The sequence below is a fragment of the Mycteria americana genome, chromosome 3 (genome assembly GCF_035582795.1).
Source record: "Mycteria americana isolate JAX WOST 10 ecotype Jacksonville Zoo and Gardens chromosome 3, USCA_MyAme_1.0, whole genome shotgun sequence".
Taxonomy (NCBI): Eukaryota; Metazoa; Chordata; class Aves; order Ciconiiformes; family Ciconiidae; genus Mycteria; species Mycteria americana.
Genome location: NC_134367.1, coordinates 8,615,509 through 8,630,701, shown reverse-complemented (window position 1 = coordinate 8,630,701; position 15,193 = coordinate 8,615,509). Strand labels below are relative to the sequence as shown.

The window sequence follows — 15,193 nt, the reverse complement described above, 5'->3', positions numbered from 1 at the left end:
TGTAGCAATCCAAATTCACAAGTTACCTTGAAATAAATATACATGACATTTGAAAAATGTTCAAATCCATTATATTAATCAATAGGCAACTAATTATTTTCAGCACTAAGGTTATGTTTGTTTGGTTTTTTTAATTAACCCCCATCATGAAATCAAAATCATGCAGGCACACTCCAATCAACCATGTCAACCAATTAAACAGTAGCTACAGGTGCAGAGAAATCAAAACCAAGGCTTTTCCTCAAAAATCTGTTTTGTTCTTTCAGTACCAGGTATCACATTCCCATTTAAATTGGTCCACTTCTCATCTAACAAGCATACTGGATTAAACAAAAATTTGGGGGGGGGCACTAAACCAAAGCTTAAATCAAAGATGTGGTAAAGATATATAGCACCCCGAATGCCTGTCACCTTAAAAACTAGTTTAGTATCTTCATGACAAAAGATTCGGCAGCTCAGGAGCTATATCTTTTCCAATTTTTCTATTAATAAATGCTGTAATATCACTTTCTAACAGTCATTTTAATCACCGCTTGTACATCTCCAAAGAATTGCAAAAATTAGGAAATAATAGCCTGTAGCCTATTTTTAAAATTAAATTCTCAGGTGATCAGATACACAATTAGTCTCCATTTCTACTTTTCATTTCTCAGGAGCAATTACATTTGAAGACTAATAATTGGTGTCTCTTTTTGAGGGACTCTCTTGTGCATACTGTACATCCATTTCAGTGACAGGAAAACTGCAAAAATCCTGTACCTTGTGAACCACTAAAAAGCATTTTATTTCTAAGAAGTAAATGCACACTGATTAAGAGGAAAAAAAACATGAGTAAAGTATTGTCAAAGCAAAATAAAATGTATCATGCCAACAGTAAATAACCTGAATTTATTTTTGCCCAAATTGATACTATAATATAAAACCACGGTTCAGTGCATTTGCTTCCATTTTTGAAGCATCTCACAAAGGATTTGGCAGGCAAAATGTACTGGCACACCTTAACTTAGCATAACACAAGTATTCTTGTCAAGTAGCCCACTTTGTTCTACCCATCATCACAACACTCTGCTAAACATTTGCAAAGTACAACTTTCAAAGAGCAGGACAGCAAACAAGTGGATTCCCACGTAGATTTCCAAAGAATGCACTTTGATCACTGAAGTTTTAAAGCCATACTCTTCCACCTCTACTGTGCAGAAATTATGTCCTCTTTAAAATTTCTTCTGTCTAATATCCACCCCAAAAACCTACAACAAACTGCTACTGAACTGGGTGAAACATTAAGGTGAACAATCTTGACCACTTCTTCCAATTTATGTCATGCAACTCCCTATAACTCCTAAAATTGACTGCAGGGAAAGGGAGTTAGCGAACAACTCAGCATGATGACAGAAATGAAAAATAACTACTATGTTATTTTAAAAAATTGTGAAAAACGTGAACACTAATGCCAAAACTTCCCCCTTCATCATTACATTAGGATGGGAAAGAAAAATCTAACAAGATACCATTTTGCCACAAAATGCTCCTGCAATAATAAGCACGGAATAAGAGTATTTTTAACAAGCATCTTGAGCATGATGGTTTGCTTCTTTACAATTCTATTTAACATTATTTAAATAACCCTTATTACATTGTAAAAAGATTCATCTGCAAGATGACAGATGGAGGAATTCACACTTTTTCAGTTGCTAATATGTTTTGTTTCCTACAAGACTGAGTTAATAGGCAACGGTCTCTCTACCTACAGAAAGTTATCATTCAGAACAATGTAGTAAGCACAAGAGATAAGAAAGGATTTATAAAGTTCGGGATATCTGGGGCCCATCTCCAGTAAGGGGAAAAAACATAATAATTACTTGTGTTTATGGAAGGTACTAATAAGACATCAGTGTGTGGTCTTCTGAGCAATTCCATGCTCTCCCCAAGCTGCTTCACTTTGCCTCACACACATTGCAGTCACACAGCCATTCAGTGAAGTGGGTGATTTAATTCTCACATGCATAGAAATCTCCTAAAAGGTATGTAATCCATAACACCTGGGACAAAAATCAACCCTCAGGAAATAACCTATTTTTTGCAAGTCCTGAGGCTTTTCCTTTCTAATTTCTTTATAATTACACCCCTGGATCTTAGAAAGTTCTGAGTTGAACATACACGTGCTTCCCCAAAGTCATTTACTTTGGTAGCGTTTCAGCAGTTTTCTTCATTGGGATCCATACACTTGTAGTTAAATGTTGCCAAGTTTGCTGAACTGGAGAGAGGTATAAACCATGCTGTGCAAAAAGCCTGTTGAGTCTAGGCAGCTTTTACTTGGGGAAGAGGGGGTGTTGTTTGGGGGTGGGGGGTGTTTGTTTGTTTTTAAAGAAAACCTGCACACAAAAGGAAACAGCAGACCAGCATATACCGTATCAATGTGACAAGTGTGCCAATGAGTCCAATTTGCAATGGCCACAAAGAATCTGGAAAGTCTGTTTAAATAATTAGTTGCTGCAGATTTCACTTATAGAAATGATGAGGCAATCTCAAGATGAAGAAGATAAGCCAGTCTTACTTCAGCTGTTTTAAAAAGTCCTTGTAATAGTCAAAAGGTTTTAATCTTGGATATATGGAAACATTTAAATTCCAAGATACAGAATGGAGACAATCAAGTGCACAGTAGTTGGACAGTAGGAAAGCCAAAGAAAACAGAAAAGGGTATTTCTTTTTGTTAGCTGACTTTTCCACAGAACTGACAGGTTTTACTGAGCACAAAGAACGTCTTCCAATCAAACCTACAAACGGCTTTCCCTGTTGTCTGAAATTTTAAAATACGTAATTGTGTTCTCAATGCAAAAATATGGTGAATTTTCAAAGAAACAACTGGGTTTTATCCCATCTATTCCCCTCTCTCCCACTAAGCAGCACCACGTCTTTGCACAAATCAAGCAGAATTTACATGAAATGGGTTTGGCACATGCTGTCTTATACCCGGCAAAGCTTAAACTGCAGTTTGCTGGATAGTTATGTTTTCTCCTCACCAGAAGATGTTGAGGTCTTTGTGCATCAAAAGCGGAGGGATGCTGCTTCGATGATAGATGTCCCTGTGGATGAAGAGGATAATTCGGATGTACTGTAGCTGACTGAATGGACTGATGTTCAATTTAAAGTTCTTATTTCTCTGATGATGGATTCCAATGCACAGATATCTGAGACTGTCCTTTTTCTGAGAACTTCAGTGCTTGTCCAAGCAGATGACTGACAGAGGATGTATCTTTGCATGACAAATTGTTGAGGAGAGGTTGTGGTGTGTGTTTAAGGGTCATTTCGTCTGTTAAATTCACTATAAAAATATTTGGGTTTATTTCAGATTAGCTTTTAAGCAGCAGGTTTATCTTGAACAACCATCCTCCATTCAGTACAGCAGGTCTTTGGGCACTCCAAAGGTATATTTAATGTACTCATGGTGTGGTGCTTTCCCCCCCCCCCCAATATCTACACTTCAGGGTTGTTCTGTGCTAGCAATCTGGAAAAAAATTCATCTTTAGAAAGGCTGGTTAGTTTGGTGGATTGCTGTCAGAGGAGAGCATGCCAGTCAGTAAAAATAAAAATAAAAAAATAAAAAAATAAACCCACAAAAAAAAAGGTACTGATTTTTTTTTCCCTCCATAAGTAGACAGAGAAAAACCCCAAGTCTCCCTATCTCTTCTGTAATATACTATTTTAATGGGAAATCTACCTAAAGACTCCAATTCCCACTTCATTTTGCTTCTCTTTGAGGGTATGCATCCTATATAAGGACAGTGATGTTACAGAAAGGAAACACGATTGTATTTTCAAACGACTACTACCTACTCCTTTCGTGTTTTAGTAAGACAGAAGCATATTTCGTTATTACAAAAAAAGAATGTTGTTGAAAGTACAGAAGTTTAGAAAGGTAAAAATAAAAAAATATCCTGATACATTTAACATACTTTCAAAGTTTTACACAGAAGAGAAAGCATCTATAGTAAAAGTACTAACATCATAACACTCACCAACACATTTTTCAGCTAGTTCTCCTAAGAAAGGATCTGACAATTTGGGGTTCCAATCCCTGGTATGAATTTGTAAAATGTGCTTTCGTGCCTGATGTGAAAAAAAAAAATAAGAGAGAAAAAAAAAAAGATATCAAAATTAGCAAGCCAAATCCATGTCATATTTTAGACAAAAATATTTATTCATGTGAATATAGTTATTTTACCTTTTTTTGACATGTCACTGAGACCCATAAAATAGAACTTAGCACTCAAAAGTCTCTCAAGAGCAAAGGTTTTCCCTTCTTTTTTAATTTCATATATAAGCAGTAATTTTTTCAGTATACCAGTTACACATTCTAATTGCTGTTTAATCAACAACATTATTATGCATGAACTGATCAAAACTCATGTTCTATTAGGAATTATCATAATTTTATGATTTAATTTTTAATTGCTGCACCTATGATTAACAGCTTCTACTGTCAAATGCCTCACCAATTAATTTATTCTTTAGTACCATAGTACATACACATGAATTCCAAAACTATTTCATTTTAAAATTCTATAGAATCCAAATACACGTATCAATATGCAAAGTAAATTTAATTTTAAGTATAAATTCATGAAATATTATGGCTGAGTTTATAGAAGTCTAGAACAAGGAACTGAAATGTTCCTGTTGCCAATATAATAACTTCTGGCTTTGCATGTACAATTTTTATGTGCTTAGCAGTCCACATGATAATAAAGCTATTTTCCCTTACCATAACTTCCAAAACCCCAATAGTTAGGGCTTACTATACAAATCCACACAAAACCACAGTTGTTAGATAAGCAACTCAGTTTAATGAGAACAATTTACCTCTCTGTTTAGTTTTAACTATAGTCTGAAGATCTGAAGTTCAATACAACTTTACGTATACAGTGTGTTTTTACTAAAAATGTCTTCCCAAAATTAGACATTCTTACAAGTAAAAATGCGTATTTTTTATTTCATAAGCTTGGTTGCCAGGCATTCAAATGTTTAATATACTAGAAATGTTTATTAATAAATCTCCTTTGTAAGTTTTACCTTTTGATCAGGCAAGTTGAAAAGAAATTCCCTGTCAAAGCGACCAGGTCTCCTGAGTGCAGGATCTATAGAATCCAGTCTGTTTGTAGCACCAATTACAACTATTTCACCTCTATTATCCAGTCCGTCCATGAGGGCAAGAAGAGTAGACACTATAGAGCTAAAAGAGAGTTTTCAAAAAAAGAATGTATAGGGAACACTGCAAGAATTTTTACTTTTTCAACATTCATAATTTCAAAGAAAAAAAGCTAAGTTAAAAAAAACAGCTGCATAACTGTTTCAAGTCTCAAAGCAAGAAGGAACATTTTGCTGTAATCTGTATTATACTTATTATTATGACTTCAGTAAGGATTACATCAAATTCAAACTTCCTCCTTTAAAAGTTTTGGGGAATGTGAACTCAGGAAGCCACTTATTGCAGCTCTGAAAAGTTCTCATCCATTAACAGTGTATGCATCATCCTGTTTAGAGCAACTGTAACACCAGGCAGAAGAAAGGTCCATCAAGACAAAGCCACATGTTCCCATAACCTACTAGTCTGCTGGCCCCAAAATTTCCCTCCTGTCCCCCTCAGTTGAGTGGAGGAAGATGTACACACAAATGCCACCACCTATAAAATGAAAGATACAAGTGCATTGCCATAAAAAGTGCAGCAAAACTGAGCTGGGAGAAATTTCAGCCAGCAGTAAACTGTTATGAAAAAAAGTTTTAAAAAAAAATGACACAATAACAAGTCACAATAAGCTTGCACATCACTCCATCCAGAATCAAAAGGGCAGGGCTGTCCCGTTCATTCATAGAACACTGCAATTCATCATTTTAGAATAAAATTTTTTTTCAACAGTTTATTCTGTTGGGCTGGTAACAGACAACCTGGTTACAGTACAAAACCAGCAACCAAAGGGAAGGCTGTGGAAATCTTGATGTTAATAATGTGGCTGAAGGGTAATCTCCACTACAGCCTGATTCCCAGCAAATTACAGTCTGTTTGAAGAACTGAGAAGATTATTTTCAACACCAAAAACCCTCAACAAGATGTCCTTTCTAGTGTAAGTGGGCTTAAGCAAAAGCAAAACCTTTCTTGGGAACTGAGTAAAACTAAACTTAAGAGTTTACCAAGATAATGTAGTATATGCAAAGATAATGGTAGCATATGAGAAATATTACCTGTGAATCTGATCTTGTCTACTAGAACGAACTGGAGCCAAACCATCTATTTCATCGAAAAAGATTATAGAGGGTCTCATCAAGTATGCCTGGTATGCAAAAAAAAATTGAATTCACTGTTAATTCATAATTTATTCATCAACATAGAAACCAGTTTGTTTTTATTACAAACCATTAACATGCTAAACTAAAATACATTGAGACACCTTTGTTAAAAAGTGTACAGACTGAAAATAAAACTGAATTTTCGACTACAGTCGTTTCATACAAAGCAAAAAAGACTGCATTTTCCTTTTAATAAGCAAGATGGCACCAGTGTATTAGTTTTACTGTGTGTTGGAGAGATTCAAGACAAACTGAGACACCTTGTACTCAGTTACAGAAAACAGTATCTTATGTGCTCACAACCTGTTTGTTTAGACATCTGTGTCTGAAAAGAGCTTTTGCTTGAGCAACTACATTTCACTGCTTTATGACGCTCTCTTCTGTCCATCATTTTCCAAGCCAAATAAGGATACTAAAATATACACACAGCAGATGCAATCCTGCAGCCTCCTCTATGTACCTTGAACACGACAGCCAAATTCAAACTTCCCTATTTAAATATTTTTATCAATTTTCACTCAAACTACTTTGTCTGCTTCATTAGTGGTCAAGTTGAGAGACTTCTTCCTCTCAGTTTTCAGAGCAAGAGAAGCTGTTCTCAGCATTCCTCTATTTCTTCATCTAAATATGTAATTTGGACAAATCCTGCCCGATCTATGGAAACTCACAGGTATTTAGTTTCAAATGCAAATGATTTTGGCTGCCTAGAACACAAAAAAACCCCAACATACAGAGAAATTATATGAAAAATATGTATTTTTTTCTAACCTGATCAAAAAGGAGTCGAAGCTGACGTTCAGATTCACCAACCCACTTACTGAGACAGTCTGCTCCTTTCCTCATAAAGAAAGCCACCTTTTTGTCTCCTTGACTGCATTCATTAGCTAGAGCTCTAGCTACCAAGGTTTTACCTGTTCCAGGAGGACCATAGAATAAACAGCCCCTGAAGATAAATGGATCAACACAGTCACAAACTTATTTTACGTCTCCTGAAAAACTCCAAGTCAAATTTTATCATGAAGACAGGGAGCCCGGAGAAGAAAGACTTAAGTTCTAGTATTATTATTTAGTATATTCAACATGACTTCATAAAATCTGTTTTATGCTTCCAAATCAGTAAATCTTTGCTTTGTAGAGAACATTAATCAAAGGCATATTAAGCTCCCAAAGAACTGTTTTAAACTAGTTAAATACCTCCTCAAATATTAAATCTTAGGTAATACTTGAGTCAGTTTTTGTCACTTCTTTGGAGAGACATACTTCCTTTAAGTGACAAAAATACCCCCAAATTTTCACTTTACTTAGATTATGTGTACCCATTTAAATCACACATCAAGATGCCTGATTAATAAATATCAAAACCATAATATAACATTATTGAGATTACTTCTATAAAAGAAACATCAGCTTTTAGCTTGATTTAGTAAAACTTTGATAACATAATGGAAAAAAGGGCAAGGCACTACTTATAGAACACTTGAGAATTCTTTCTTTGACCAAATCACAAAGTTTACCATCATACCACAAGAAAAATAAACTAGATTTTTGTCACTCTTCATCCCGCTTATTACATTCTGATAGACAAGTGGGGTAGCAAACATGTAAGTCTATTTCAACTGTAAACACTTCAGGGAAAGAATCAATCTCCTATGTGTTTTCAAGTGAAGCATTCTTCAGACCTTAATAAAATAAAAATACAACAATAAGAGTAAATACACCTACCTTGGTGGCTGAATTTTGAATTTTTCAAATATTTCTGGATAGAGAAGAGGAAACACTACCATTTCCTTAAGTGCAAGGATATGATGGCTCAATCCCCCTATACTATCAAAACGCACCTTAGAAAAAAAACAAAGTATACAAAGCATATATTGTAACAGCTTTCCACAAAAGTACCTTTACTTATAAAATAACATATTTGAAAACAAATTACAAACAACATTGCATTGATCAACAGGAATTTCCTGAATCTGGAAAGTGTAAAAAAATGTTGAGAAAGTCAACTCTTGGTTGCCCACATGAGGTTTATCTGGTTCACAAGTTAACTGTGCCAGGGATGCCTGGACATCTACAGAGATCCAGCCTAAATCTGAGGGCATTTTTAAGCTCAGGCACAGCATAACATCAATATAGTCAACATACTTCTGCACAACACACATCATAAGCTAATGTGCATCATTGTTTCTGAATAGGCACAGGACCCACATGGCTAGCACCGAGTTAACTAACCCGGGTGGTCAGTACTTCTGTTTTCTACATTGCTCAGCATATCCCAGTTTCTACTATTACAAGTAATCACAAACTGACTGCAAACAAATAAATATAGTTGGGCAATCGATATCTTGGCTTATTTACAATATGTATGCAGCCTGTTGATTACCTACAGGCCAAAAGCAAGTGCTTTGTAGCCCAAAGGAATAAACAGACAACAGCTTTGGAAGAAATCAAAAAAGATCAGTGAGCTTATTATGAATTTCCTTCAACCCTAATGAGAGACTGTGGTGAATTCTGCTTATGCATAATTGGGGGAAGGAAAATAAAGAGTTCTAACAAAACCTACCGATTTATCAACAATCATAGGGTCAACATCAGCCAAACTTGCCCCAACTTTCACACGTTCTCGCAGAATTCCACTAGCTAAGTCTTCTGCTCTAAAGTTTAAAGGCAGGCACCTGTTCAACAACAAAAAAAACCCCCACCAAATAAATATTGTTCTGTTTTGATCATTTTGCTGGAATGGGAAAAAACAAGAGATTAAATGCCTTCTACTACCTAAAGAGACGACTTTCCTGGATTGATAAGGTAATCAAAACTAACCTTTTTATTGTGGTAATTATTCTTGCATGTCTGGAAGTTCCTTAAACATAGTTTTATGCTTCTGTACAGATATTTCAATGTGGAGAACTAGGCTGGACAGACTATTTTGATTAAACACAGAAGAAACAACATTGACCAAAAGAACAGGACGCTCTCCACTGGCAGGGATGAATTCCGTAAGTTCAGTATGGTAAGAAAAGGATTAACAGTACAAGGAAAACAAATTTTAAAAAATATAGTTCAAGTCCAAAGAAAGGAAATAAAAATATTTCTTGAAGATCAGCCATAACTCAAATCCAGCTGTTCCAGCTTCTTAGTGTATACAAAGAAGCTTTAAGCCCCTACACAGATATTACATGAGGTCAAATACACAGTTAAAGGGAGGAAGAAAGGTACCAGTAAGATACAAGTTACACTTGGAACTATGCTTTTGGTAGTTGTACATCTTTGGAATTCCTCAGGTTGGAAAAAGGAATAGTGCGGCAGACAGGAAGAGACGGAAAAAGAAAGATAAGGAAACACTCCTTTTTCTGTTCCGTTTTCCAACTAATGTATCTGCGGCAGTAAGTAAATTTACCGATACACCTTATAGATCTTCCACTTTTAGATAACTGGTGAATAAATGTAAGGTCAAAAAAGTATGTGTTGGGTGTGTAGAATGCACATGTTATTACACAAGAGGAAGAGAGAAGAATAACAGCTAGTATTGAGAGTATAACTGAACTAACAGGGACCAAGTACCACCAAGAATAAAAGTCCATTTTAACCGACAGAAGTTGTTTGTCTTATAACTCAACTGAATCAAAGATACTCTTATCTTTCCATCTTTTTATCACTATTGTTAATTATCCACTCATAAGACTTCAAAATCTATGTTAATATATAACCAGCAATCTCCTTACACTGTGTCTGCAGGTAATCACAGGCAGAATCAAAAAAGTCTGCAGAACTGACAGAACATTATAGAATAGCTCTGCTTGTTTTCTTCTGAATAATAAAAATAAAACCCTCCTAAAGACCCAGGATGTTTTGATACCTATTTCTTGCTCTGGCCATGCTTTTAGATTTTCTTCTTTCAAAACGTTCTTCATCTGAAGAGGTGGTATCACTGCTGTGAATGGCATGCTTCTTTCTCCTATTGAAGTGGCAAAATAAACATAAAACTCAGTCCTTTTAGAAGCAGAATGGCATATTTTTATTCTTTTATAAAAACAAAATTGAAACAGCAAGTACAGTACCGTTCAGGTTCAAGATGCATGCAAATCTTAGTTTTATTAAGTAAGCATCAAAATAATCTGGGAGGGGAACAACATCTTTTACTGTCACCGGGCTATCTGATTTCAACATGAACAGTACTAAAACCATAAATCCCCATAAGATATGTCGTCCTGTCCATGTTACCTCAGCAAGTGTGATTGAGTATTCAATCAATAAGCTACTGAAGTTCATCAGACAGCAACTGTACTTCGGAAAGCTTCCAACTACTTCAGCCACCTCCAACATAACAGAGTAATCAATATCTCCTTACTCAGTTAAATAGTCTTTGAAAAAATTCCATACTTCCTAAAGTATATGGTCTCTTTTTATGACGTCATTAATTCCAAACAGCAGAACAGTTTCACAAAATACTTGTACTGTAGTTTAATTTCTGTCTGAATCGAAGTAAAATTACTATTCAAAGTCTGCATGACCCATTTCTTATTTTAGTATGATAGTATTTCAGAAAACTGAGTATTTCAGAAATAGTAGAAAATGTACATTACATCTTCTGTACAAAAAGGTGTTCAGTTTGAAAAAAGTCAGCACTTCTTTTGCATGAAGAAGTTGGCTACTAGTAAAAATTAATGTATTTTTAGTGAATGTAGTGAGCTGCATCATTTGTATGAACTTGATAATGCACTGACTAGCTGTTTTTTTGCCAAAGGATAACATGGTCAATCAGTTTTACTGTTCGATGATCAAAAATTAGATACATTTAAAAATATATCAAAGGGAATATCATGCAATTAGGAAAAATTTTTATGACAGTGTCCTGACAAGAAGGGATAAAATGAGAGTGGAGCAATGAGCATGCTAAAACTGGAGCAATAATAGCTTTCACACTCTTTATATCTTACTAGCAAGTACAAGTCCTGACATTACCCAATAAAATGTCAAATGCACTTTAAGAAAAAAATGTTCTTCAAAATTAAATGTTTTTATTTATATGACAAAGAAACTGTAGAATCACAAGATTCTGCTATTATTTTATTTACTTTTCATATTTTCACTATGCCATTAAATTGAGCAATAAGACGACAAGAGCTTCAGCTGAGACTAGCATTCACTTACTTGGATTCTGTTAATGGACAGATTTATCTTTTTGAAGTTTTTAGTAAGTTATTTTTTAAAAAATTTATTAAGCTCTGATCTCATCTATTTTGTTAAACAAAGCCTATCGACAGTTTCCAAGACACCTTGGAACCTTGGTGTATTCCGGACTTCTTTGACAGAAAAGGTAAGAGTCAAAAATGATGCTTGGTAAATATTTCATTAAACTGATAATATTACTCGGATGAAATTTGAACTGGAAGAAAACAAAAAACATTACCTTGACTTGTTTATTTTTGTAGAATAGAAAGGGGATAGTTGCTAAACTGCTGCTTTGGATTTAAACACTAAATATACGCCCTTTCAGAAAAAGCTAGAGTGTGCAATGCACAACTCTCTTTCCAGTACTTGCAGCACACCTGTTTCCATTCTGTTTATCACAAAGCTTCTACTGGTATTATGAAGTGCTATGAAATTCATTTTTGTATGCTGATCAGGATCTGAACCTAAGATACAATTCAAGACCCACGCACATATGTGAATGAACTGTACAATTCACTCAAGAATGTTTTGAAATTCTAAAGTTAATAGAAATGTACTGAGGGAAAGCAAACAAGTACATACCAAAAGACTGACATTTACCTGATATGGCTTCTTCTTGCAGGAGATCTGTGAATATCAAACAGTGTATTTTCCCTCTTTTTTTGATGAGCTGGCACTGAGTAAGAGAAGTTACAGGTTTGTAACATCAATTACAAAAGAATAATAATGTAAATGCAGCGCAAAAGTGTTAGATTACTGCTTTACCAATAATGTTGTCACTGGTTTCTCCACAAGCTCAAATTAAGAAAAGAACTGGGGGGGGTGGAGGGAAATAAAACCTCTTATGCTTTATTTCACTATCACCATACTTGGCTTGATATAGTCATGGGAATTCCACCCTCAGCCTCCTCAAATCATCACAGGTATGGCTATCATGGCACAGAATGTAATTCATCCAGGGCACTAGCATTTTCAGTATTTTTTGCAGGACATGAAACTCCATACAGAAACCTCTGCACAGCTGATAACATGGGACGTCCTGAAATTTCTCCTAACAAATAAACCACAGCATTTCTCTATCACGCAGTCTTAATTTCCAAGTTGCCTTAAGATACAGCACACTGCATACACCATTGTAATCTAAACCAAATATGCACAACATACATATTTCAAACAGGAGTATTAAAAGGTTCCAAATCAAGAGATACTACACTGAAACCTGTATGGATCACTGAAGGCATGTCCTATGAGGAGCAGCTAAGGACACTGGGTTTGTCTAGGTTGGAGACAAGGAGGCTGAGGGGTGACCTCATGGCGCTCTACAGCTTCCTGAGGAGGGGAAGTGGAGAGGGAGGCGCTGATCTCTTCTCCCTGGGATCCAGTGATAGGACGCATAGGAATGGCTCAAAGCTGCATCGGGGAGATTTAGACTGGACATTAGGAAGCATTTCTTTACCGAGAGGGTGGTCAAACACTGGAACAGGCTTCCTAGAGAGGTGGTCGATGCCCCAAGCCTGTCAGTGTTTAAGAGGCATTTGGACAATGCCCTTAATAACACACTTTAACTTTTGGTCAGCCCTGACGTGGTCAGGCAGTTGGACTAGACGATGGTTTTAGGTCCCTTCCAACTGAGCTATTCTATTCTAAATTTCTCATCTAGGCAAAACATTGTAACTGCTGCTATGCAATTTATCTACAGTTATGAATTGGGCTTACCACTCAAGAAGAGAATCGGGCATAAGACTAACTATTTTTTCTATGTAATTATCTAATTTATTAGACTGCTTTCTGAATTCATCTTCTGCCAACTATTTCTTGACCTAAACCCCATTCACCTCCAACCCTGAACCCAGCACATGGCAGTACCTGCAAAGTTCAATGAGGCAGCATGCACTAGCAATGCCACCACCACTGACAAATTGATAGATTGTGTCTCAGTAGTCGTATTCACATGGTGAACAAAAACAGAGGCAAGATGGAAGTCACTAATGCTGCATGGGAGCACTGTCAGGGGTGCAAAGCAGTCATCCAACTTTTCCCTTCCCACACCCATGGTATTCTTGGAGGTCAGCAGAGCAGAACTACATGAGCACTGTCTAGGTCCTCACCTATTGGAGGGGCCTGGTATCTTTCAACAGTTTTTCTCTGTCTGAGATTATATGGTCGATCATTTTCTTCTCCCTCGGCCTCTTCTACTTCTATATCTCCATCTTCTTCCTGAGACTCTGTTGGGGAGGGAAAATATTTTCAGAACACTTCTACTTGATGCCAGAGCTATCTTCATCCTAAAAATCAACATTCTACTGGTCACTGAGAATTATTCCCCTCCTATTAATTAACACTAATTGGCAAATCACTGGAAATTTGAAGACCGAGATAAACCATTGTCAAACTTCCTTCTAGTTTCCCACAGAAGGTTCTGGAAAAGCAACAGAAAGAAAAATAAATATAGTCAAATTAATTTTAGTTGTAAAGTACTTAAAATATCACTTGACTATCCAGTATCTTTTTCCTTCAATAATTATCCTTCAAATTAAGAATGCCTTTCTTCTCACTCTTTTCCCATAGGAGCCTCAGAAAAACAGATATTTGACAGAGCATGAAAAGTACAAGTTTATGATTCACAATATAATTTTTACACAAAGCAAATAAACACACTGTATAAAGGTACCACCTAGGTCCATCTATTAACAGGATCAGTATTTCCATCCATGGATCTCAGAATTAAGACTGCATTCTTATTAATTGGGACAGACCATATCTCCTACAGCAGTTTCAGTTCAAAATTGAGACACACTGTGCTGAACCCTGTATGGTCCCTGAAGTTTGAGTCTGATTTCTTAAGGAAGCCAAGCATACTATTGATCATGCCATCAAAGTTAGCCATAATCCCTTCTTTCTCAATACTTTTTGAATCCACTGGCCAGTTTCACCCAAATTTTTAAAGGAAGGTAGAATTTCAAATACAGTTGTGTATCTACAAGCCGCCTAAAATTCAGTGGATGGATAGAAAACAGAGACTTTAATTAATACATTCCCCAAAGAAGGATGCAGAACTGACTACTACACATTCTTTCTGGTAACTGCCACCCACTATATGAGAAATAGAGAGTCAGTTAGAACACGTATAGTTGTGGACTACATGCATCACATCCTGGCTTGCAACAGAGGATTGTTACAAAGGATCTACAGAGGGACCTGGACAGGCTGGATCGATAGGCCAAGGCCAATTGTATGAGGTTTAACAAGGCCAAGTGCAAGGTCCTGCAGTTGGGTCACAACAACCCCATGCAACGCTACAGGCTTGGGGAAGAGTGGCTGGAAAGCTGCCAGGCAGAAAAGGACCTGGGGGTGTTGGTCAATAGCCAGCTCAATATGAGCTGGCAGCGTACCCAGGTGGCCAAGGAGGCCAATAGCATCCTGGCTTGTATCAGAAATAGTGTGGCCAGCAGAAGCAGGGAAGCGATTGCCCCCTGTACTCAGCACTGGTGAGGCCACACCTCGAATACTGTGTTCAGTTTGGGCCCCTCACTACAAGAGAGACATTGAGGTGCTGGAGCATGTCCAGAGAAGTGCAATGAAGCTGGTGAAGGGTCTAGAGCACAAGTCTGATGAGGAGCAGCTGAGGAAACAGGGGTTGTTTAGCTTGGAGAAAAGAAGGCTCAGGGGAGACCTTATTGCT

The 15,193-nt window shown here is 36.5% G+C and overlaps 1 protein-coding gene across 4 annotated transcripts in view; it reads right to left on the bottom strand.

Moving 5' to 3' along the window:
• The window catches only part of ATAD2B (ATPase family AAA domain containing 2B), an 82,908-nt gene that overhangs the window by 44,306 nt on the left and 23,409 nt on the right, over positions 1-15,193 (bottom strand). For all 4 annotated transcript variants that reach the window (XM_075497837.1, XM_075497835.1, XM_075497836.1 and 1 more), the window contains exons 7-15: positions 13,620-13,736; positions 12,112-12,187; positions 10,196-10,294; positions 8,903-9,014; positions 8,065-8,180; positions 7,111-7,285; positions 6,238-6,326; positions 5,071-5,230; positions 4,017-4,107 (exon numbers count right to left, since the gene is read on the bottom strand). In XM_075497837.1, the coding sequence (XP_075353952.1) occupies positions 4,017-4,107; positions 5,071-5,230; positions 6,238-6,326; positions 7,111-7,285; positions 8,065-8,180; positions 8,903-9,014; positions 10,196-10,294; positions 12,112-12,187; positions 13,620-13,736 (1,035 nt within the window). The remainder of the gene's footprint in view (positions 1-4,016; positions 4,108-5,070; positions 5,231-6,237; positions 6,327-7,110; positions 7,286-8,064; positions 8,181-8,902; positions 9,015-10,195; positions 10,295-12,111; positions 12,188-13,619; positions 13,737-15,193) is intronic.